At 44.9% G+C, this 25075-nt stretch overlaps 1 protein-coding gene across 1 annotated transcript in view; it reads left to right on the top strand.

Annotated features, from left to right (window-relative positions):
• Positions 1 to 2195: 2195 nt before the first annotated feature.
• SYNPR (synaptoporin) overlaps positions 2196 to 25075 on the top strand; it is a 102027-nt gene continuing 79147 nt past the window's right edge. The window contains exons 1-2 of the mRNA XM_071756198.1: positions 2196 to 2228; positions 2339 to 2404. Of these exons, the coding sequence (XP_071612299.1) occupies positions 2211 to 2228; positions 2339 to 2404 (84 nt within the window). The 5' untranslated portion in view covers positions 2196 to 2210. The remainder of the gene's footprint in view (positions 2229 to 2338; positions 2405 to 25075) is intronic.

Below are 25075 nucleotides of genomic sequence, written 5' to 3' on the forward strand. Positions count from 1 at the left end.
TACTGGGGAAACCATCCCAGTTTTCAGAAAGGACCAACCTACCAGTGGTGAAGGTCTCACAAATATTTGCTTTTGTTTTTCTATCTCTGATGTTTTCTGAAAACTGATCTTGAAGTGCTACTAAAGAGCTCAGGTCTGTAATAGGTAATTAAAACAGGGAGAGTGAATTAGGCTTCCAGTTCTCCATGACAATAAATGGAGATTGGGCATGTTTCTTCCAGAGGATACTATCAATAACGTTAAGAAAAAACGATTCTCCACATTTCCCCAGTCAACTGTTCAGTTACTAAATGTTTCAGTATATTTTTTTTTAATCTCTCAGGAGGTTTTTGAGCTGCTTCAACACAACCACAGCTGTATGTCTCTCCTATATGAAAGAAACCTATTAAAGGAAACAGCACGTGAGAGTCACTGAAAACCTCAGGCAATGAAATTTCCTACAGCCAAGAATTTTTGTGGTTCCTTGTGCTGGCACAAGGTAAATATGGCTGATATCAGACACCAGACCTGAAAATCTCCAGGGGAGGGGATGGTGACCATGTTCCTCTTGGGGAGGGAACTGATTTCTTTTTCAGTTGAGAGAGCTGAAGGCAGGTGGCTCACAATGTCCCAGCTCCTCGACACCGCTGGGGGCAGCTGTGGCTGGAAGTCTGAGGGTGAATTTTGTTTCATTACCTGCTTGTGCCTTTTGGAGGCTTGGGGATGCTCTGTCCCTGTGCCGCTGTGAAGGGATTGTGCCTCCCGTGGCACTGGGCCACCAATAGGCAGTTACTAGAATTGCTGGGAAGTGTTTTGTATTTTTATAAAGGTTTTATTTAAATAAATAAATAAATAAACTGGCTTTAACTTTAGTAAGAAAAAAGTTGTCCGTTTTTCTTTCCTGTTTTTTCTCCTAGGGAAGGAAGAAAGGAGGACATAGAATGCAATTTTTTTTTTTTTTTTTTTTTTTTTTTTTAATTTTTTGTTTCTTATAATAGAAGAGATGCAATTCTGACCTCAAAGCTAGTTTTGATAGGGTTAAAAAAAAAAAAAAAATAGAACTGGACCCAGTTCCCACCGACTTCATCTGGGTTTGTTTAAGAAGTTTGACCTAAAATCCTCTACCTCAAACTTAGATGAAACCTTCAGAAATTCATTCTCCCATGTGCATCTTGTTTACTCCATTTTTTATTTTTTATTTTTTTTTAATAGTGAAATAGTGATAATGTGTGAGAAAACTAATGGATTTATTAAACTTTGGCCTCAGGTATTTTGTGGGCAGATTTTGTGGTCTATGACCTAATTAGGGCCCAAATCCTATTTGAGGGTGGGTGTCTTGGTGGCACAATTGGTCAGGATGGCAATTAAGTGGAAATGAAACTGTTTGCAGAAGTGGGGCCCGAATCTCTTGTCTGGGTGTGTGCTGTTAAATAGGGTGATGGGTTTCTGCCCTCAGCCCTTTCCCAAGCTTTTGCTGGGTCAGCATCTGGCTCCATCACTCCATCTTAACACTTAAACTTCCTGGTGATGTTTTAATGCCACAAAGAACTGGGAACACTCAGTGAAGGGGGGTGAACGGACACAGGGAGCTGCTGCTCCTGCCAGGCTGTGCCACACGCGATGTTTTGTCATTATTAAGGCTGTGTTGGGAAACGAGGCCAGAACGGTGGCAATGCCAGGCAGAAAACGCCGTTCTGCTGTCAAGGAAATGCTACAAAAGCAGGAGGGAGCGAGAGCTGAGGGAGCGGGCGGGCAGCGCTGCAGCGGAGCTTCCGCGGGGGCGGAGGGCGGGCAGGGAAGGATGGGCACGGTGCAACGGGGTGCTAAGCACCCAAATATTCCGAGTTTCTTTGCAGACTCTAGGGAATGCAGTTTGGGGTGTTTTTTGTTGCTTCTTATTCTTCTCTCTTCTCCCCCCCCCCCCCCCCCCCCCCCCCCCCCTTCAATCCCCGACGTCTTCCTTTTCCTTCATGCCTCGAAATAAAAATGATTTTAAAATAATAATAATAATTACTACTAATTAAGAAAACAGTGGAGTGCCGGGGGGCAGCCGGGCCGGTCAGCGGGCGGAGGCCGGAGCGTTGCGCGGTGGCGGGGCGGTGCGGGGGGCGCGGGGCCCCGCCCGGCTGCTCCGCCCGGCCTGCGCGGGGGCAGCGCCGCGCATCCCCGACTGGCGGGCGGCTCCGCTCCCCTCCGCTCCCTTCCGCTCCCCTCCGCGGGGTTGCGGCGCCATGGAGGCGGTGGACCAGGTACGCGGAGCCCCGCGGGGTGCGGGAAGGGGAGGGTGTGCGTGTGTGTGTGCGCGGAGGGGGATGAGCGCGGAGCGGGCGCGGAGCTGACCCCCTCTCTCTGCTCGCAGCTCGCCTCCGCCGGCACTTTCCGCGTGGTGAAGGAGCCGCTGGCCTTCCTCAGGGTGCTCGAGTGGGTGAGTCCCGGGGGGCTCGGCTTGGCGGGGGAGGGTTTGGGGGGGCTGTCCCCAAAGTGCGCGCAGAGCGCTGCGCCCCGCGGAACAGGTGGGAGCGGGGCTGGGACAGCGGCGGGGCTCGGGAAGGGGCGCTGGGGGCTCGGGGCTGAGGCTGGGGGCACTCATCCCACAGAGATGTGGCCGGCGGGGCGGGCTGGGGGTGTCAGAGTGTGTGTGTGTGTCTGTCTGTCTGTCTCTCCTCTCTTCATCCTTGTGCTGGATGTAAACGATTTTTTTTTAACAGTGTGGGGAAATAATAATAATAAATAAATCCTCGTTATGCATTTAGCAAACTTGTCTCTGAGCCGAGCGGGGAAGGAGGCAGATAATTGGTGTGCGGAGCAATGTCACTGTGTGTTGCTCTGATGCTCATTCGTAGTGAAGTCTGCAGGTCAAATGACAGCCATCGCCAGTAGGTCTGCGGGAGGAGAGAAGCCTCCCTGAACGGAAAGTTCAGAACATGTCACGGAGGATTAATCACATTCCCCTAACGCCGGCTGGCTGGGGGGTTATGTAAGCTGCATATTTTGGGGGGCTGTGTCCCCGCGTGGGTGCTTTTAGCCACACGCTGGCACCCGCTGCCCACCCACAGGCTGTTTGCCAGGAGGTGTTTTTGGTGTGCTGGGGGCAGCTGAATGCCCCAGACCTGGTCTCTGCCCATGGTCACCATCTCTTCTTCCCTGCTGGGTGCCTTTGAGCACCAGGTCCAGCAAAGCTGGGTGGTGGGGAGCTGGTGGTGCCTTGGGCTTGGGACAAGGTGGCCCTGCAGTGGGGTGACCTGGATGGGAAGTATGGAGAGGGTCCCTTGTGTTCCTCAGACCCATCCAGTGCTGCTGCTCCTGCCTCAGGAAGTCAGGACATCCAGGGGTTGAGCTCCAGACACCAGTCTAGGGGTGAAACAACCTTCTGCAGTGCTCGCTGGGAAGCAGAAAATGGGGAACAAAGCCATTTCTATGGCAAATGGCTTCTGGGAGCATGGTCTCTTGACTAGCTGCCTGGTGAAGTTGTGTCTTGTGATGGTTGGGAAGGAAGCTCCTTCGGGAAGGGCTCTGGCCCGGAGGGGTATGGTCTGTGCCCTTCAAAGAAAGAGTTTCCCCCGGGTGTGTTGGCATCCTTGGGACAGCAAGTGGAAACTCTTGCTCTCTTGGCGGTTTCCTAGTCTGTAACTTCTTCCAGCAGCCAAACAGAAAAGGTGCCTTTGTCGTGGTTGAAAGCCACATGTGGAGCTCCTCTGGCTGCTTGATCTGCACGTTGCCTGTTTGTATATGTACAGGAATATAAACACACTCTGCTGCCTGCAAACTGAGCTTTCCTGTCAGGCCTGGGGTGTATCAGGAAATAAGGGGATGCAGGAGAAGGATGTAGAGTGTGTTCACATTTAAGATGGCCTGAGAACTTACTTTCTCCTGTTTTGAAATGCTCATGTGAGAAGAATTATGCACATTTTAAGTGTATGATATCTCAGAATGTGGAATTGGGTTTTTTCTAATATACACTTCAAATGCTTTCTGGATTATCCAAATTTCATCATGTTGCTCCCATCTCTCACCATGCCTACTGACTGTTTTCCACCTCTCTCCATCATCTCTAGTCTCAACTCCATGTCCATGTCTCCCTCAGTCTCCTTTTGTTTTCCAGCCTAATTACAATTTTCAACTTTCAAAACCACCAAATGCTCCATCCAATTCTGCATCCACTTTCCCATTCCCCCGCAGCCCTTGGTGCACTTGATCAGAACAGTCAAATTACTCCACTAATTGCTGGATTTACAGCTGTTTCATTTCAGGTGTTAAATGATGTGTGAGTGGGGATTTTCATGCAAAATGTGCTGGTTTCACTGGGATTTATTAAACCTGCTCTTGTTAAGGCTGATGAGTTTTTCAGACCTTTACAGTCATCACCTGTCAGGGGGTGTGACCAGTGTGCAAGTGACATGGCAGCTGCATCATAATACACACTTTGGCAGGTTTTTAGGAATTGGGAAAGCGACTGCAAGTAATTTTAATGTTGCCTGTTTTGCCTTTTTTATCTAAAAAGGAGGTGTTAACTTCTGCTTTCTTAATGCCTATTCCCCAGAATGCCAAGTTTTTGGTTTCTACTATGAAAAGCAAGCAGGCAGAACACAGAGGTGGGGGGAAGCCCTTTCTGCAATCAAAGCAGGGGAAAAAACTCTTTTTCTGCCTTGTTGTCTGTGTACTGTAGCCTGTGTGCTATTAATGGTGCCTCTTCACACCTCCTACTTGAGTCCCAGATTGCATCTGCAGAGGAATAAAGTTCACAGCCCAGTTGGTGACACAGGGATTCCAGTGTTGGGTGGTTCTCCTTCTTGGGGGGAAGGTTTGTGGTGTTGCAGCACAACTGGCAAGAGATGGAGGGCTTCTCAGAAGGGCTGGTAGGGTGGAGATGGTGTAGGTGGAAAATGTCCTCAGCTGGTTCAAATGGTCTGGCCTTGAATTTGCACTCTCATGTTTTGGGCACTTTGGGGAGGCCCAGTTGGCTCTGTCATTAATAAAGCTCTTGTGTAGTGGTGCTGCTCAAATTAGTGTATAAATGAGGGCAAATATTTGCAGGTGTGGAGATAACAGGTGTGACTGTAGGTTTCTCAGGTGTGAAACCACAGCTCTTGCAGAAGCAGTACATAGGGGTGCAAATTGCAGCTTGCCTGGAGTCTGGCTCAGACATCAACCTCTGTCTTGGGGAGCGAGGACTTTATCTGACCTTCTTCAGACTTTTCCTTTGACTGTCTGCTGGGACCCAGAGAGAAGATGCTGAGATATGTCTGATTCTTCTGAATATTCACAGCACTGTAATATGTTTTCATTTGTATTTCCCATGTACTTTGTAATCTTATTTACAGTTAAGAAATTTCATTTAGAAGCCATTAAGAGACAATGCTGGCTGAAGCCCAGCAATGCTTAAAAGAGAAAAAACTGAAACAATATTAAAACAGAACAAAAAATGATGTAGCAATTAAGTAGGAGTTGTGTTTTCTGAGAACTCGGAGCTCCACCTTGGATTGTGTACTTACAATGTATGGATCACATCTGGTCTTGAAAAGCTATGTACAACTGCACTAAGGAGGCTCTCTGGCTTTGGTTAGTTCTTGCTTCATGGCACAGGCAGGTAAAAGCTGTTTAAAAGCTGTGTTTGGTTTTGCTCCTTTTTTGTTTTTTTTCCCCTATGGCTGATACTCCACAGATGTTTGTCCTTCTGAAGCTTATTGTTTATTGTAATCTACTGAGGCACTACAACTAGTTGCAATGTTACAAGCACTATTACAACTTCATGGCTCTCCTGTGCAGGCACCTGACAATAATAAACATGGAAAGATGAAAAAGAAGAAATATGTTCCTTCATCTCTCTGGATTAATTTCAGTCGTGTGGATCTCTGGATGTGCTGTTACTGGGGTCTGAAAAAAAGTGAGCAAGTTTGTCAGTTGTGGGCCACTTGTTTTGCAGTTGTTGCCCCTCTGGAGCCCTACAAAAGCAAAGCAAGTGAAAAGCAGGGCTCTGCATCCCTGTGATGTGTGAATCCAGGACTTCACCTGTGATCAGGTGGTCACTTGCAAAGTCACTTTTCTAAAACCGGAAACTTAGTCACTAAGCTGAGGTTTTTATTTACTTGTGCTGCTTCCTTGCTGTGATTTGCCACCACCAACTTTCCTCCTGTTAGACCCAAGGCAACCTGAGTTTTGTTCAGTTTCTGTGTAAAGCAGCAGGACCTTCAGTGCTGTCCCTAACACCTTGCCCTGTAATCCTTGATAAATTGCAGAAACTCCACCGTTTTGCAGGTTGGGAGGCACTGTCATTGCCTGGCTGGTTATCTGGAGAGGGGTGTTTTAAAATTCCCTGCTCCTCCAGCTTGCAGCCCTGCCCGGGCTGGTGTGGGCACAGCAGAGGAGTGTTTTGGGCACAAGGACTGGGGAAGTAGCTCTGTGCTGCCCATTCTGCTTCTATCAGGGAAGATGGGAGTCATTTATGTTGCAGGACAAATCTGGTGGACACTGGGGCTTTTCTTATAGGACAACTTGGAAATGGACTTTGTTCAGTGAACCCACATGTGTCTGAGGACTTGTTTTGATTCTTGCCTTTGAGCAGAAAAAAAAAAATACATGCCAGGCCTTGCATGAGTGCAGGTCATCACTGCTCCTGAGCATCCTCAAAGGCTGTGCCAAAGATTTCCAAAGCAGCTCAGGGCATTTGGACAACAAAATCTCAGTCATCTCTGGTGGAAGTTGGACAAAGGAATTACAAGGTGGTTTCAACAACCTGTGTGTACACAGACTGAGCTGAGCTTCCTGTTCTTCCTTGCCTTCATCATGTGCTTGCTCATTGGACTTGGGAGCCAGGAAAAAGGCCAGGCTGTTGCTAGCCTGGCAAGAGTCAGGTTTCCTTTGATGGTGCAGCTTCTGAAAGGGTTAGCAACCCTTGCCTCATAAACTGATGTGTGTTTGGAAGGCAAAAGGAATCTGAATCTTGAAAGACTGATAATAAGTCTTGTCTTTTGTCCTAATGCTGATTGCTCATCTGGTCATGGAGTGCTGTTGTTGGATTATATTTGCATGCGTATGAATGGACGTAAGTAGCTGCATGCTTCAAGTGTGTCCCAGAAAAGCCTAGAAATCTTGAGAGGCTGAAAATAAATGGAAAAAAAAATAAGGTAATTCTTGTGTGATTAGTAGTTTGCTCTGTATAGCGTATTATAGGCCTGAGATATTTTATAGTTGCTTGGGGCTCTTCATCACATTTGCTTGTGCTTGTTTGGTTTTTGCTTAACCAGAAGGGCTGCTGTCTTGGCATGGGCAGAGGCTCTAGGAGATGGTGCATGGTAAACTTGCTGAAGCTTAGTGCTCCTCTTGGATGCAGGGCTGGAAAAGTTGAGTGTTTGATCTTCTCTGAGCTCACACTGAAAAAAAGCTTTAATAAAATATTTCTTTCTGCCTGTTGATGTTGCTTATGCAATGCCAGGATCAGATGCTGATTTTAGTGCTGGGCCCTTCAACCTTGATGTGTAAGGTACTCAAACACATATAAAAATTTGTCAGTTGTTTTGATGTCTGCCTTGGGGTGTAGGTACTGAGCTGTTCTTGAAAACATGATCTGAGTTACTACCCCAAAGGTCCTGTATGTGTAATATCAGGTCAATAAGCCCTGTGCCACTTAATAAAAAAAAAAAGTAAATCCATTTCTATGGTATTTTAATATTAGAAAGGTAATTACTGTGTAACTAACCCTTCTTTGTAAGCTGTCATTAATTGGATGATTTCTTATAGGCAGCTTAGTATAATGCATGCAAAATACACAGCAGCTCTCTACAGACAAAAATTGCTATGGTGCAATAGCAGGATATGGGTGTCTCAGAGATCCAGGCAACAGGCTCTATGGGTCCCTGTCATTGGGCATATGACATCTGGATATGTATGGTGACATCAGTAGTTTGTATGCAGGAAACTGTTGGACAAGGAATTTTTACAAGGAAGGACTGGGGGATGGATTTTGCTGTTAGGCGTCAGGTTCTGTTGTGTGCGGTAGGAAAAGATCTGAAAAGTTTTTGTAGTCTTGGTGAAGACAGATGTGAAAGCCACATCAGCCATGTGTCACTCTGCCAGTGGGACTGGGGTAATGGCAGCAGAGTAATAGCAGTGCCCACATGGTATTTTCCCTTGTGCTCTTCCAGCCTCAGCTTCTTGGTGTCTTGTGATTCTGAAAGCTTTGGCATTGCTGAACCATCTGCAGGGGAGCAGAAGAAGGATGGAAGCCCTAAAGACTGAAAACCCTGAGCACAAGTGAAAGAGCAGAAAATCTGTCTTGTGATCCCATGTTTTTATGCAGACTGCAGAGAGCTGGCTGTTCTGTATGCTGTTCACATGCACATTTATCTGTGTGCGTATTTGCTTGGAAACTGAGAACCATGCTAATCTTGTCCCATCAAAAAGTTGCTGTTAAAATGGTATAAATGCTGGTACAGAAAAGGAGGGAAGGAGAAAAGGTCAGCAGTGCCTGACCACACTGCAAATAAATGTCATCTTTCAACTGAGAAGTGCCTACCATTTTCCACTTAGGCTCATGGTGTGATCATGGAAAAGTTGGTTTTAAAAGGTCACCTAACAATTCACTTAAGTCCTGATGATTCTCAAGCAGCCCAGAGTGGGAGCTGGTATAAATGAGTTATGTGGGATCAGCACATATGGCTGAGATAACAGTGCTCCAGGAAGCAAGGAATTTTTGGACTTATTTTCTGCTTCAGTGGGAATTCCTGGGTGAAACTGGTAGCATCTCCTCATGGTAAGCCATCTTCTTGGCAGAATCCACTGGTTTTATCCGAGTGTAGCTGCTTGAAGCATTAGGAATAGAAGATGAGAAGGGAGATTTATGCTAGGAATTCATTAATGCTAGGTTTGATTATATATGCAAACCAGGTTTCAATGAAAGGAAGAACAAAAATTATCTGACTTTCAAACTGGCAAAAAGATGCTTGGAGATAGAGGGTTGTGCCATTAGGCATACATGGTTAAAGTCTCCTTGACAATTTTTATGAGGGAGATCTTTCAGTCATCACTCCTGTAAATCAGCATCTGCATAATTGGAGCCCCGGGTAAGGGCCCTGCATGTTGACATCTCTGGATTCAAATGTTGCAGTCAGAGGAGGACAGGCTTGGAGGTACTTGTGATAAAACCTCTCCATCATTTGAATCCTGTGGTTCCTGAGTTAACCTGGATTCATGGCACTACATGTGATGCCAGGGGTCTGAAGTGTCCCCTTTGCTCTGGAGAGGGGACCTCCTGCTGGTGCTGGGGAAGGGGACAGGCAGAAAGAGGTGATGCTGGCTCTGCACAGAGCTGGTGATGGAAGGCAGAGTGCTCACACCAAACCTCTGCATGTGCAGCTTTCTCCTTGGCACTGAATAAAAGCATTTAAGTAGTAATATGGTCCTGGGGTGCAGTGTGGGAAACAGCAGTTGTCTGGCTGGCTCTCCAGCACTGGCCACAGGGGTCATAATGGAATTTATTTTCAGGGGGGGAACTGCAAAGTGCTGGAAAGAACATCATGGGAAGGAGCATACAGTGTGGAGGTGCTGCTTTTAAGGTGTTTGTTCAAAGTGGCATATGTACCACAAAGTGTGATGGAGTTGCTAAGGTGACAGCTTGCTGAATATAGATTAACTGTCAGCTTTTGCTTTGTTTAATTTGCATGGTTTTGTCTTGTGGCCATTGTAGGCACTGCTCTGGTTGTCTTTGGATGCAGTGTTTTGCCATTCAGATTGCTTTGCTGAGTTGGAAAAGGTAGTATTGCTCCTCATTCTTAAGGAACTGCTTAAATTACATAAAATGATGGAGGTTTCAGTGATTATAATTGTAGATGTAAATTATGGCATTAAAAGGGTTTGGTAATGGCATTCAGTCAAGTAAGGAAGTATTCCCTGAGAACCTTATATATAAACAGAAATAATTCAGTGTTTCCTCCTTGGCATCCTATGGATGTGGCCATGTGCACAGTCCAGAAGATTTTTGTGTGTGCTGTGTGTTTGCCAACTGTTCAAACCAAAGCTGAAATGCAGGGTGAGGTGAGAACTCCTGTCACTCATGTTCAGAGGTGGTTGGTGGCTGGACTCGATGATCTGAAATGTCTTTTCCATACAAAATGATCCAATGGTTTTGTGGAGAGAGGGAGCAAGAGCCTTTCACCAGCCAGCTTGGTTCATGCCACAGTGGAGTATTTTCATAAAGCTGCTGGAGGAGAAGGATCAGCAGAGGATTAGACTGACGTGGCCCCTCAAGAGAGGGGGTTTTCCAGACGAGCAGCCATCTGTGGCATGAAGCAATGTTATGATCCTCAGCGTGGAGAGGAAAGCAGAAAGGTCTCTAGGAGTCTAGAGCCAAATTTGATCTGTGAACCAGTGGGGTGTGTTCATGGTCCAGGAAAACTGGCCAGAATAGGCTGAAGGAATGAACTCACTGCCCTTTCTTTTTTTTTTTACCTTTGCCTTTCTTTTTTTTTTTTTTTTTGGTGATGCTTTAACGAGTAGATAAATGTGTATCTCTGAACAAGATGTTTTGTCTGTGCCTTTTCCAAAATGCCTTGGCATCCGGGGGAAGGCTTTGTTGGAGGCAAAGCCTGTGGGAGCTGCTGAGTGGATGCTGTGGGAGCAGCACATGCTGCAGCCTGGAGCTTGGGATGAAAGCTGGGGAGAGCTCTGTGGGCTCCCTCTCCCAGATGCCCCAGCCCCAGTTCAGCAGAGCTGTCACAAGGCACAAGTTTGCCTGAGTGTTTTCAGAGTGGTCAAAGATCATAACACCCTATGCAGGAGCTTTTGCAAGGGGATTGGGGATTTCTCTCTGCTAAGAAGATCCCAACAAGCATCCTAGGCACTGAGGTATGGCAGGCAGCAGTGGGGAGGTAGTCTCCTGTTCCTCTGTGTTAAGGAAAACCAGGAAGATTCTAATAAAGTGTTACAAATTCTCAGCTGGGAGGTGCACAGTCCCAGGCCCAGAGTCAGAAACAAACCTGACTATTGCAAAACTCCTGACCTGTCAACTCAGTCTTTATTGCATGATAAATACCAGAGCCTGCTGTGAGCCGCTTGGCTGAATATTCACCAGAAGTGCATAAGAACCTGCAAGAGTGAGGGTAAAATTCTGCCCAGAAAAATCTCTGAAAGAAATGCTACCTAATGTTGGCAAGATCATTTGATACATCAGGAAGTAGTTCATAGTAACAGCTCTTCAGTAAAGCTTGGAATTTCAAAAACGAGTTTACTGTGCCTATCTTCAGTCTTCACTTCTCCTGATGTTGGTGCTCTGCCTTCCTGTGTTGCTTCTCAGGTGATGCAAATCCAAATATCTTTGGCTTGAAGTGATAAGTCTCGGCTCAGATCTTCTGGTGCCTGCACACAGGGTGGTTCTTTTGGGGTCCCATGTTTGACACAATTTTTGCCAAGCTTTCTAATATTAGATGCCTCTGTGGCACCCCAAATAATACCATGGAAGCAGCAAAACCTTCCTTGTCATGTTCCCCAAAGCCAAGGAGAAAACCGGCTACTTGGTTCTGCCTCCCTGGTGTGGGCAATGTTATGGCCTGTGGCTGCCTGCAGCATCCAAGTCAAAATACCCCAGTATGCCAGGAAATATCTTACAGTTATTTAACAAGCAAACTTGAGCCTTGCTTGAAGTGTTTTGAGAATAATCCTCTCCTTGGCTGTGTGCTGGAGGTATGCTCAAAGCAAAACAAACCAAGAGGAGCCCCCATCTGTGTGCAAGTTTAAAGCCACATAGTTGCTTCCTCCTGGCTACTGCTCACGTAGAGGCCGTGTTGCATGCAAAAAAGTCACTGCCCTGCAGCAGAGGTTTTTAACCCTGGTTAAACCAATCTTTGTATGGAAAGAGGGGTGGCAGGGGGGTGGTTTAATGTAGCAAGGTAACAGCTCCTTGTTGGGGCTATAAAGGGGAATGATGCCCATGGGTGGATGTTGTGCCCAGCCCAGTGGGGTTTGTTTTGAAACTGGGAATGGGTTTCTTACTGCAGAATGCATGTATTGCAGTAATTATCCTTTGGAGTTGAGCAGTTTCTCCAAGTGGTTTTTTAGGGACTGTGCTTGAAAACCAAAGCAAGCATGGGATTCCCCCACCACCAAAGCCAGCAGCTGAGAATCCATCCGAGCTCTGCCCATTGCCATCTCCAAGGGCAATCAGCATGCTGGGCTGGAAAATGGGGTCTTGGCTTGAAAAAAGAAGCCTGCCAAAAAATGAAATAATGGATGCCTTCCCCTTTAATTTTAACATTTTAATTAAATTCTTTGCTGTGGCGGCGCCTTTGATCTCGGGGAGCTGATGTGCCTGGTGGCTGCTGCTGTGTCACAGCAGTGTCCTGCTCACCCCTTGCACCAGGATGCATTTGGGTATGGATAAAAGTGCAAAAGCTGCCCACTGCAGGTACTGGGTGCATCACAAAGTGACTTTTCCAACTGATGACCAAAGGCATGGGGACAGAGAGGTTATTCCTGAACATGGCTTAGTAGAGATGCTTTCTGAACATGTTCTCTCCCCGTTCTTAATCCCTTTCTGTGAATGGTGCTGCAAGAAGTGTTTCCTTGATGGAATTACTCATTGAGAAGCTTCAGGCCAGGAACTGAAATTTCATTACAGATTCAATTTCAAGTGGGACTCAGTCAGAGAGCAGAAGCAGTGCTGAATGGGGCTGACTGGGCACATCTCTGGATTATTCTCATCCCAGTGCTGGGTGTGAGAGCAGCTTTACCCCACTCCATTGCAGAATGCATGGAAAAGTCATCAAATAAAGCTGTGGTGACACATTTCCCCTGTGCTGTGGGTAGCTGGGCTTTGATGATGGCGGAGCATCATGTGGAGGAGGGTATGTGGAGTTGTGTCCTTTGTGCTTTGGGTTGTATCTCCATGTCAGGGAAGTGGCTGTCATTGCTGCATCAAAACCTGTCATTGGTACAGCTGATTTGGAAAAAGGAATTTCATTTCCCTGGCAGAAGAATAATTCAAATCTTAATTTCTATGAGAAAATTTAGCATCCCGGTGTGATTGTGAAATAAACTTTTTTTTTTTTTCTTTTCTTTTTTTCCTGAAACTACAATATTTCAGCTCAAAATATTTCTGTAAGGAAACAGTGGTTGGCTCATATTCTCCTCCTCCCCGCTGCTCAGAGTATCCCCTTGTGATGCCCCAGGCTTGCCCTTCCTGGAGGAGTTGGAGATGGATCACATCAAGTGTGACCCTGCTGTGCATCTGGGTGGAGCAGTCCATGGAGCCTGATTTACAGTGCAAGGAGCCAACCCAAGCTCCTTGGAGGCACAGCAGTGGTGTTCCCAGAGTGGATATTACAAGCCCTTAGTGCTGGGATGTTCAAAGAACGGTTGGTGGTTTTGACAGGAAGCTGACATCTTTTTTTTTTGTTTTGTTTTGTTTTTTGTTTTTGTTTCTTTGTTTTGTTTTTTTTTTTTTTAAAAGATAAGCGAGCCTAAAATGCGGGAAAAGGTTTTGCTGGAAAATTTTTTGGTTGACTTTTAAGACCGCGTGTGCGTGTTAGTGTTGTAGCCTGGGCTTGTATTGTATGCTTAACCCTTTCTTTGGTCAAACATGGGGTTTTTCAGAGCTGCACAGAGGCAGAACAGTCCACTTAGCCAAAAATCACTGAGCTGCCTTCATGGTTCTCCTGGTTGGGCAGCACTGGCTCGGGGTCTGGGCACATTCCCACTCTGCCAGGGCAGTGACAGGGGGCTCTGCAAGGAGGGTCCCCATTCCAGAACAGCCTGTCCCTGGCCAGGTTGTGAGGCCTTGGCCATCAGCAGGAGCTGGCTTGGTGGCAGGCTGACATATGCAGGGGACACTGGGTGGGCCATGTGGCAGAAACCCTCCTGCTGCCACCAGCCATCTCACGGCACTTCCCAGGAAAGGAACAGTGCCATGGAAATGAGGTGCTTGCCTGCAGCCCCCTGCAGCCTGGTGGCACTCCTAGTTGCAGGGACCAAGTGTTCTCACTGCTTTTCATTTATTTTTTTCCCTTTTTTTTTTTTTTCATCCTCCCCATCGTGTTTTCGCATCAACTGGCAGCTGAAAGGGGCCTCTGCTCACATGGCAGAGCTGATCCAGCACAGCTTGTGTGGCTGAGCAGTGGCAGAGTCCCATTTAGCTCACCATGGCACAGGTCACTCACTTCCAACAACCATTTTCCATTTTTTTTTGTTTGTGTGCTCATCCCGCACTGGCCACCCGTGGGTGCACTGTTGGTTGTTAATGCAGCTGGAGAGACTCTAGCAGAGCTAATAAATGGGTTTTTTGCACAGCTTAGTCCCCAAAAAAAACTAGTGACTCAGCAATGATCAAACATCTCTCACGGGACAAACAGTTCCCAGCTATTCCTGACTTGCAATAAAACCAGAGTGTCCCTGGGCTGCCAGGAGGCAGGGCTTGAGTACCCCACATCTGTATTACTTCTGCACAGAAAGATTGCTAAGCATGTCCCGGGTGTTAGCACAAGAGTACTCTTGCTTGGTTTAAAGGAGATTATTTTTTTCTGGGGATTTTTACACTCCGCCCCGTGATGCGCTTTGGGATGCATTCAGCTTTCTCTTCTGAATAGGCCTCCAGATGATGGAAATAAATTATCATAAATTAGAATAGATTCCACTCTTCAGCATCTCTGCATCTGTCATTATGTTTCTTTAACAGTTCAGTTTAACATTTATACACACTCTGACAGCAGCTACTGGTGTGTATGCTATAAATATTGGCTTGGAGAAGACATTAATGGAGTTTAGGTAAATGTTTGATGCTGCTGAGATTCTGTTCCATATGGTGATACACAGTGAGATCAGCTTCAACGTGCCAGGTATAGCTCTCTCCTGTCCCCTGTACACTGACCTCCCAGCTTTTCATCTGCTTTCTGTGTTGTTTGTGATGTTTAAAGCCAATGTGTACCATGTATGGGTGAGAAAAAGAGACATCTCCCAGAAGCAGTGGTCAAGAATTAAGTAAGGTGCTGTGGGAACACTCTGCTTTGAATACCTGCATCCTGTGGGATTTTCTGCCCGAGTTGCCATTTTGTTAGACAGTAACAGAGGAACACAGCTAAAGCTTTGTGTGTAGGTTGGTCACAGTTGCTAAATCTGAAATTTGTGACCCAACCACAAAAAGCTGTCACCAACACCACACCTGGGCAATGATGCTTCAGGGTTTGAGGAGTCCAGCTTGCATCCCCATGGCTTGCAGGACAGATAGCCAAGACCATCCAAGCAAGAGGCAGGAAGAAATAGATTGTGATCCCTCTGGTGTCCCTTCCATCTTTCAACAGAATTTAGATGTCTCCCACAAGTCTCTTGTTGTTTTCTTGGTTTGGGGTGGGTTGGGTTGGGTTGGTTTTTTTTGATTAGCATATCCCCCTTGATTAGCGTATCCTGCCCCTGCCTCCTCTGTTGTATTTCTCTGCTTAGCCCTAATTTCAGGCCACCATTGGGGTAGGAAGTGTTTGGTTTGGCTTGGAGGGGCAGTTGGCAGCCCAGCCTCTGAGCCTGAGTTCCTGAGGAACATCTGGCTCGTGCCTGCCCCAGGGCACATCTGGTTCAGAGAGGAGCACGGCTGCTTCCTTTGCCCCTGTGTAATGCAATGTAAGTAATGAAGTAACAGTGATGTACAAACTGGCTCAGAGCAGAGCAAGCTGAAGAGAAAGTGCTCTTCACACTGCAAATTGCTAAAGGTCTTTATGATGCCAGTGAATTAAAAAATCTGAGAAGAAAAAGCCCTCCAGTGCTGAAAATTCAAGACACAGCTTTCAAAAGCTGCTGGTGAGGAGGGGAAGAGATAACTTATCTGAATGGAAATGTATTTAAAATCTGTATCTTGTACAGTTCTGGGTAGCTGCAAAGAAAACGGTGTTTTCCCTGTCACTTGGAGAGCTGGGGAATTTTTGTATAGACTGCATGGGTTTCTGTGATAATGTTACTCCTTTTGATCTGAGTTGTTAGCCAAAACTACCTTTGCAGGTTATTTCTTTTGAAAAAAGAAGTTGCTTCAAATGTTTTGGGGATGCACTTGTGGGTTTTTTTGAGGAGCCTGGAGTGCTTTGCTATTCCATGTAGGACATGGCATTCACAGCCTCCTTCCCCCCAGCAGAGCAGAAAGCCCTTTTTACCTTTCTACAAGTTCCCAGGTTTTATTATGGTTCTGGCTGCTTGTGTTGTTCTTCTGCCTCAACCTTCTTTTCTGGCTCCAGCAGAAAAAAAAAATGCAAAACCATTAGCAAAATCCTTCTGCCCAGAGCAAAATCTTGCCTGTGATTTTTCGTTTGAACAGCTAGTTGTGTCTGTTTGAGCTTGAGGCTGGTGTTTATGTCTCTTGAATGATGCTATAAAGGATCTAAACTGCATTTAAAGAAAGGCAGCATTTACATTCACCTGATTTTAAAGACACTTTAGCCCAGCCAACAAGATTTCATGGTGAGCTTTGCTCCAGCAAGGAACCCTTCAGCCTTTGCCATGCTGGAAGAGAAGCTGGACTGTGGGGAGCAGTTTCAAAGCATTGAAGCTCTTTCATCGTTATTTTTTGTATTTATTTTCTGCATCTTTTGTCTCTTTGAGTCCCAGACCTGGATGCTGGTACCATGTAGCTGGGGCAGGCATTGGTTTCTCTGTGATGCCCCCCTATGAGCATGCTGAATTTGTCATGTAAACAATCTGCTGAAGTTCCCTTGTCATCAGAATATCTCCTTGAATAATTTATGTAATGAAATGCATTTTTAAAATTTATCTCTGATCTAGATGGTAAAGATACTCTTGGGTGGAGGGGAGAGAAAGCAGCCTTTATTCTGAGTGGGGTTTTCTGTTTGTTTTCAGATATATATCATGTTCTCATAGGCAATGGGGCTGTGTACTTTTTTTATTAAGCCTTCCAGGTTTTAGCTTTCAGGTGTGACTGACATTCACAAGTCCCAGAGATGTTTATTTGAGGCTTTCTGTCCCTATAGTAAACCTGGAGGGGACTCACACCCTGTTCTTGCTGTCACCTGTACCTGGCTGAAAGGCCCTTCAGGGTAGGACAGGAGAAAAGTCACACTTTTTGCACTCCCATCAGTGCTGGATCTTGGAGTTTAAAAATACCACAAGTGAAAAACATGGATGTGAGTCATCCAAAAACCACCCTTCATCATTTCTAAGGGAATATAAATATCAGAGAAACACATTCTTCAGATGTTTCCTCCTCCTGAGCAGTAGCCACATCCCCAATTTCTGTTTGAAGTTTTCAGTCATAAACATGAGCCCCTGCTGTCAGAGTGACCACCAGATACAGGAGATGCCTATGAAATATTAATTGCTAATACTGTGCCAAAGCTTCATCAGTCAGGAGGGTCTGAGTGAGCTTTGAACAAAGGGAGAAAGGAGAAGGCTTGGACTTCATTTCTTGGGTCCAGACACTCCAGCAATCACAGTCTACAGTAAATGCCTCCCTTTTGAAAAGTCTGGTGTTCACTTTAGACCTATAAATGCACATCCACACCTAAGCCATGTGGAGTCCTTTTCCAGGACAGTCTATCTAGATGCTTTTTGGGGGAGTGAGTTCTGTTGTTTCAGTCGTCCCCTTTGGCCTTCAGCAGCTGGGGAACTCTGATTTTCTATCAGTTAGGATTTGTGGTGTTTTTGAAGCAAGCATGAGTTAATATGCATACCTGTTTCCTTGTGTCTTGAAAAGATTAATATTTTAAAAGCTATTTAATACAAAATTGCTGAAAATTATTTAAATCTGAGACATGCTGGAGAGCAGAGAACTCTTATGAAGTGTTGAATTAGTGATGTTGAATTAGACATGAGAAAATCCTTTTCAGTTAAAGTGGCTTTTCTCAAAACTTTTTACATGCTTAATATCTTCATTCATCCTTCTAATAATTCTTCCAGTTTTAGCTCTCCCTGAATATCCATGCAGATGTGCACAGTTCATTACAGTTTGGGCCCTGATCCATTCAGCCAAGCTGTAGATCCCTGAGGACCATCACAGAACCCCAAAACCACTTGTCTCACCGGTACATTTTTTTCCTGTGGATGCAGTGCAAAGATTGAATAATTTATAGATAATTTCATACTTGTACATGAACAACCTGGTTGTGCTGCTGCCAGAGAGAATGAGTGTTCTTCACTGTAGCCACTAGAACATTATCTTCCAAGGATCTTAAACTTTAAAATTTGAACTTGAAATAACATGTGCATAGTATTTAGGATGCTACTCTGAGGCTCTGCAATGACAAATAATACAAATAATGCTTTTTTGTTGTTGTTGTTCATCACTCTTGGAGGGGCTCAGGCTCTCTCCCTTGACAGCAAGCTGCTGTGAGAGCTTAGCAGAGCAATGTGTGTCCTGGTTGCACCAGATGGATCTCATTTGTGTTGCTGTTCATAGCCATGATAGGCAGCAAATGGAGGGGAGCCTGAGGCAGCACTTTGCTCCCTGAAGTTGGTGCCTGATGAGTTACGCAGATAAATAAGGTGAGAGTCTGCCTTTGTTTTTCCTTTTCAAGCACACGAGTGTTAGGTTGCCCGTGTTTGAAGAGACAATGTGCAATGAGCTTTCAAATATTTCCTTGAAGTTGTCTTAATTATTTCATGATAACAGTAAGGAACAAAGCAGAAGAACCAATACGCCTAATTATTACATCTAAATGCGAGAAAAATTAGCCAGTGAACTCTCCCTTCTCTGGGGAGGATTAATCTTCCTATGCTCTATTTCAAATGTCTTCCAGAAAAATGAAAGGCTTATCACCTAGGAAACACACGGTCCTAATCACCCAGGTCCTGAATTTGGATTTACAGGGGTTGAGGCAACTCTTCCTTGGTCTTCTGAAGCACAAAATTAGATGGGTTTGCTTGTGGTTTCGTGTGGTAGTTGTGTAGCTGGGTGATTTTACTGACAAGCAGTAGCAGAACATGCACCACACATCATCCAGAGATGGCTCTGGATGAGCTGCTGGACCTACACAGCACCAGGTGGTGTTGGGCTGGGTCCAGCTGTGGTCCTGTCAGTGGGGCAGTGCTAATTAGCTGAGCTTCTCATTAGTGAAGGGCATTATTGATGAGTCTCAAGTGCTTTCAGAACCATCTTGGTTAGGTTTGTGCTGTACAATATGTGTGTGATAGCTGTATCAGACTCCAAGAAGACACCATTTGGCTGTGGCCAGCTGGCAAATACCCACAAGATGCTTGCAGGGAATCCAGGTGGGACTTGATTTGTCCTCCTTGAATCAGTCACTCTGCTGAAATGACAGAACTATTTCCTGTGGTAGGTTTAGTACAGCAATAAATTCTGTTTCTACCTCTTTGCTGTTGACTTGCACCAAGTATCTTGTAATACTTTCTAGTAGATTGGTTATAACAATTTCAAGCTGTGACAGATGTAAGGTGATTTCAAATGGAGTGTTAAATGAATAAATTAATCTTTATGTAAAATCTGTTTAACCTCCACCATGTTTGACCTTCTTTAGATTTTTGTCATTTGTTGTTATGTGTCATCCTGGTGGAAATCCAGGTCTGGAAGTCCTAAGATGGGCTTTCCCAGAGCATTACTACACTTTTGCACAGGCAGATCATACCCAGGAAGAGAAAGGTTAGGTTTAAGTTTATTTCTTGCCTGCAGAGCAACCTCAGTGTAAAGAAAGCTCATCAGCTAAAATATGAAATCTAAATAAAAGCAAAAAACGGGGCATTTATTTGCGTAACAGTGGGGAAATCAGCCTTACAGTTCACAAACCGAGATGACAGCTCGCTGTAGGGAGAACTTCAGTCCATCATTATTTTGCACTTTTGGGTTGCATTACTCATGGCAGTCTATTAATTAGTTTCTGTTTTGCATTCTTTCCTAAAAGAAAATAATTAAAACTCATTATGTTATCACCCTTGTATCTTCCTTCCTTCCTTCCCAAATTGCTCCTTGCGTTGTGGTCAGTTCCCTTCTTTCCTGGCTGTTGGGTTGATTAGCTGGGTGATGCTGACTGGAGGGCATGGGATGGGCCACTGATGCACCACCTGATTATGTGGTCATGGAAACCCCTGGAGGTAAGACCTCTGTTATAAGAATAAATTGGGATTTTCTGCCAACTAATGGTTGGCGAAGCTTGCACTAATGCTGGATTCTGGCGGATGATGCACCATGGAAGCCAATTAGCCTTTACTGATAAGCTAGGCTTTGATTAAGGTTTTCCAGGCTTTCTCATTGCAAGAACCATGTATTACTCACTGATCATGCAAATGCATTTGCAGTGTGTAATTACAAAATTTTCTAAAGGAGGGACCTATTTTAAAACAGGCCTTTTGTTTCACTCTTGTTCCTTTGCTGCGCTCACCAACTCAGTCACACAGTCTAATTCAGCAAACATAATTGACTGGTTTGAGGAGTTAAAATATCCTGTTGTTGAATGTTTTATGCTTCAAAAACTGAATATAATGAAGACCACTGTGGTGGGTATGTAACCTATCTGCAGCTGCCCTCAAAGCCTTTCCCTTTGCAGCCAGCCTTTGGGAAGCAGTGGGCTGGCAATGCTGCCATCCACAGCTTGAGCCAGTTTAGCAGTGATCTTGTCCCAATAATGCTGAGAACAAACTCTTTCTCTGTAGCCATAAGGCAGGGATAACTCACCCTGCTGAATGTGCAGCTCGTTGCACTTGATGGGAGTTCATTTATTGATCCAATTAGCTCCTGACCTGCTTATAGGATGATTGCAGATAGAATGATGCAATTCAAATTGATTATGGCTTGTGTATCAAGTCTTTGATCTTTGAGGTTTGGGTATTATGGTGTGCCTTTTGTAGCTGGTAATGGATTGTGAAGAGCATCAAGAAGTTAACGTGTTTTCACACCCTTAGGTGCATGAAAATATCCCTTAGGAATATGTTTCCTGTGTTACATTCTCATGTCTTGGGTTGTTAACTGAGTGGAAGCATCATGTGTCTTGCCTGTTAATATTTTTTTTCATAGCTTTAGTCACTTCATCTAAGAGACTGCACAAGCTTGTGTAGCTGAAACTGTAGCTGAATGATGTTGCATTTGAAAAAAAGCCTGGGAAAAGGATGTTTTGTTTCCAGGTCTAATTCATAGCTATACTTCTTGAGTGTAACAAATGCATTCCTGTACCAATGTGCATTAAAACTTGCTCTTCGTGCTGCCCTTAGTTTACTGCATGCCTGATAACATGGAAATCAGTTTTCCCATTCAGAATTACACACTGATGTGATCTCAGTTTGGCTGAGTTAGCATTTTGAAATGTCTTGCAAAATTTGCAAAGCAGAGCAGGAGGAAGAAGCACAGAGGCTGGCAGGGACTGCCCTGTGCATCACAGCTCCTGTGCCATGGCTGCACCTTCAGAGGTGAAAGGTGGCAGGAACAAGAATGGCTGGGCCCATGCACACAGTCTCTTGGACTTCCTTCCCCAGAAGGCAGTTTTTTGGTTTTCTTTTGCTTTTAGGTGGGAGAAGAAAATGAGGGTTTGACCCCTGCAGACAGCTGTAGTTGAAAATCATCATAAGCCCCAATTCTGGAGTAATCTTGTGTGTGATACAGGTTTTGTCCCTTTTGCAGAGCTTGATCGACAACTTCAGCTTCTCGTACCTTAGCAATGAGGTTTAAACTGAGCATTTAGGCTTGAGAAGAATTTTAAAAAAAACCTTTGAATTGCAATTCTTTCCCATGTTATCAATAGTAACTGCAAACTTGAGCACATGATGCAAAAGAATGGAGGCAAAGCACTCAGAGAACACAAGTGCCTTTTTCATCTGAAGAAAATTAGCAAAAAGGAGGCAACTTTGAGCAAACTGTGGCTTCCGATCCACAAGCTGATAAAATCTGCATATTAGTCACAAGTTATTTTTCCAGATTTCTAGTTCTTCCTGTTTTCTGAATTAAAGATGCTGAAATTCTCTTTTCAGCCCTTTCAGCTTCGGTTTCATAACTAGTATACTTGGTGGGGAAAAAAAAACCAACTAAACAAACTCAAAATCATCACCATCACCATTATTATAGCTCACATCTGGCAGGTTGTGATTTGTTTTTGTCTCAGCCAACAAAGGTGCCAAGCTGCTTTTAATTCAGGAGTAAATCTAGGGAAGAATTGAAGTTTTTATCAGAAATACGTTCTGTAAAAAGATTTTTTCCCAAAGGGAAGATGTTATTTTATGACACTATCCCCCCTAACCCCCTCAAGATAATTATTGAATCCAAAGCCTTCACTGCATGGAGTTTGGGGCCAGCATCCCAGCACAGCCAGTGTTTGCAGATCTGAGGTGTGATGCTGGAAGTGTGGAGCTATCCTGAGTATTTGCAGTGGTGGATGTGTGTCTGTGCAGGGCTTGCTCCACACTGAATTAATTGCTGTGAGGATTAATGATGCTTCCCTGATTTTCACTTGCCTGTGAAAGGAGTTTAAATACCAAAAGGTTTTCCAAAGTATAGGAGATGTCCCTGGCTTGGGGAATAGGTAACATCACTCGCCTGCTCGTGTAAAAGTGCAACCAAAGGCTCAGGGAAATGGTGCTGTGTGTGCCCAGCACAGAGCTGGGATCTGTCACCTGAGCAGGATACAGGCTGCTTCCCAGAGCAGCTGGGACACTGCTGTGGTGATGCTGCAATATTTAAGTCTCTGGAGAAGATGGGTGGCTGCTATGGAAGCTGGACCTCCTATGGAAATAAACCCAAAATTTGGGGGTCGGTGGGAGAGAAGCTTGGGATGTGATTCACAGGGGAGAAACTCCTCTGGTTTGGGGCAAAGCAGGTGAGTTTCTGATTTGGTGGTGATTTTGGGATTTTGCTTGCCCTTGCCCTACATCTCCTGGAGGCAGGGAGGTTTCTGCTTGGGTGCTGAGGTACAAATAAGCCTGCAGGAAACCTTCCTTACAAGCTAGAGTGATTACTGTGCCCATGTAAAAAATGAACTCCTGTATTTGTAATTTAAATTGATCTTACCTCTGACATGCTTGAAACTTTCCTACCCAAAATGTGCAATGGAGAGCTATTCTGCCAGGCTTTTTAGGTAAAAACCAGACATATTTCCATGGACACACTGATTTTTACTCTCTAAAGGCAGAGACTGTGGTGGCAGTGGGTGTCCCCCAGGAACTTGTTTAGAGCAGATAAACATTCTGAAGATGTAACTATCAGAAACATTTTCCTCGTTTCACTATTACTTTTTTTTTTTTTTTTTTTTTTTTTTAAGCAAAAGCTTGTAAAACATGGGCAAAATGTAAAGCTGCAAGGAAGAGAAGCCAGGAATACTAAAGAGAGAGAGAGAGAGCTTGCTTGGAAGTGTTGGCCAAGCAGCTGTTCATGCCTCCTATTTAGCATGAATGGAAGACATAGCCCTGATTAAAAATGGTAGGTAGCAGCTGCACAGCCTGGGCTAAGGATTACCAGATGGTTAACTGTGATTGACTTGTCTCCATGGAGCTCAGTGGGGAGGGAGGAATGGAATATCTGAAATGTGATGAACATGCTAGGTACACAATTTTTTTTTTTAATTTTTTTTTTTTTTTTTTATAATGAATGTGCCAGATTTGTTTACATGCTTCTTGAATAAAATATGGCTGCTAGTTTGACTTAAGACAGACATCTTTAGTACATGCTATGTTGCAAAACCTTGCTCTTTTGATTGTAGGTGTGATGATTCCCCCTCATCTCCCCCCACCCCCAGCCCTCCCCGGTGCTGTGATACAGCATAAAATAATTGGTTGACAGAATGTTGATTCTGCAGCACGGGGAGGATTTGCACAGATGGGAGTCAAAATATGTCTCCTTGCCTTATGCTAATGCCACCACAAAGGTTAGTGAGAAGTTCAGAGCTGAATGTGGCATCCTTGTGCTGCTTGAGCTGTTGCAAAGTGATTATAGTCAATACCTGAAGGAAGAAGATTGGGATCTGAGTGCCCTGGTTGTTTGCTCCCTCGGATTCACAGCAGAGCTTGTTACATATCCGTCCTAAAATGGTGCTTACAGGGTTGCTTTTCCTTAACGTGTGCCCATCGTGGCCAACGCGGGATATTTTTCTAGCTCGGAAAGGGCTGAAAATCACATAAATCTCTAAAAATACTGTGGCAAGAGGATGATGCATCAAGATGATTCCAAACAGCATCTTCTAACAGGGCTCGGCCAAATTTCTCACAAGTGCTGAACAATTGGCACTTGGTTAAGCAATATGTTCTGCAGAGGCTGCAGCCATGTGCAAGGTGCTGTGCTCATGGGGTGGTGGGAGAAAACAGGCACTGGTTGTGTTGGTGGCCAGAATGCTTCCCCCACCTCTTCTCCTGGGCAGTCCCTGGAAGTGACTGCTCTGTGACTCAGTTTCCCTTCCCCTTCATGTGATCACAAACCCTTTGCTGCAGGCAGCAGCTCTCAGGGGGTATTTTTGGAGGAATCCCAGAGCCGTGGCATCCTGAGGGCCATGGGGTTCATGGGCAAACAGCCCCTCATGCTTCCAGCCTTCAGTTCCACGTGACTGCCTTTACTTTCCTGGGAGATGGAAATTGCAGGTAACTAAGAATAGAGGCCAATAATTTGGAAAGTAATACCTTGGCATGTTTTCAGGGGAAAAGATAGTAATAACAGTGAATAATTTAGAAATGCCAAGATAAATACTGTGTTTGAGGGAATGTGTAGCCTCCAGCTGAGGGGAGTGGGAGACATTGATCGTGTGTTTCTTTATCCTCTACAATGAGCATTTTTGCTTTGTGTTTGCATTCATTTTTTAAGCAAATTACAGACATGTCAGAAAGGTGGAGTTGTCAGTTATGCCAACTCATTCCCTCAGATTTGGGTATGAATGAAATTGTGATGCAGATTTGTCTTCATAAATGCTTTGTTACCTAGAAAACATTTCTTTTGAGCCTGTGACATGCAGTACTTCATTATTAGCCTTGCCTGTATATAAATACAAATAAAATGCTAGCTCAAGCTTCTGATAAGTGAATTTGACTTTGTTGTATGATGAATCTGTCATTTTGACTTTTTTGTATTTCCTTTGGTTTTGTTGGGGGTTTGGTTTTTTTTGTTTTTTGGGGGGGGGGTTTTAGGGTTTTTTGGGTTTTTGCTTTTGGTGTTTGGGCAATATCAGAACTTCCCCCACTTCTCCTTTCCAATATATAAAAC

This window comes from Heliangelus exortis, chromosome 12, assembly GCF_036169615.1.
Source record: "Heliangelus exortis chromosome 12, bHelExo1.hap1, whole genome shotgun sequence".
Taxonomy (NCBI): domain Eukaryota; kingdom Metazoa; phylum Chordata; class Aves; order Apodiformes; family Trochilidae; genus Heliangelus; species Heliangelus exortis.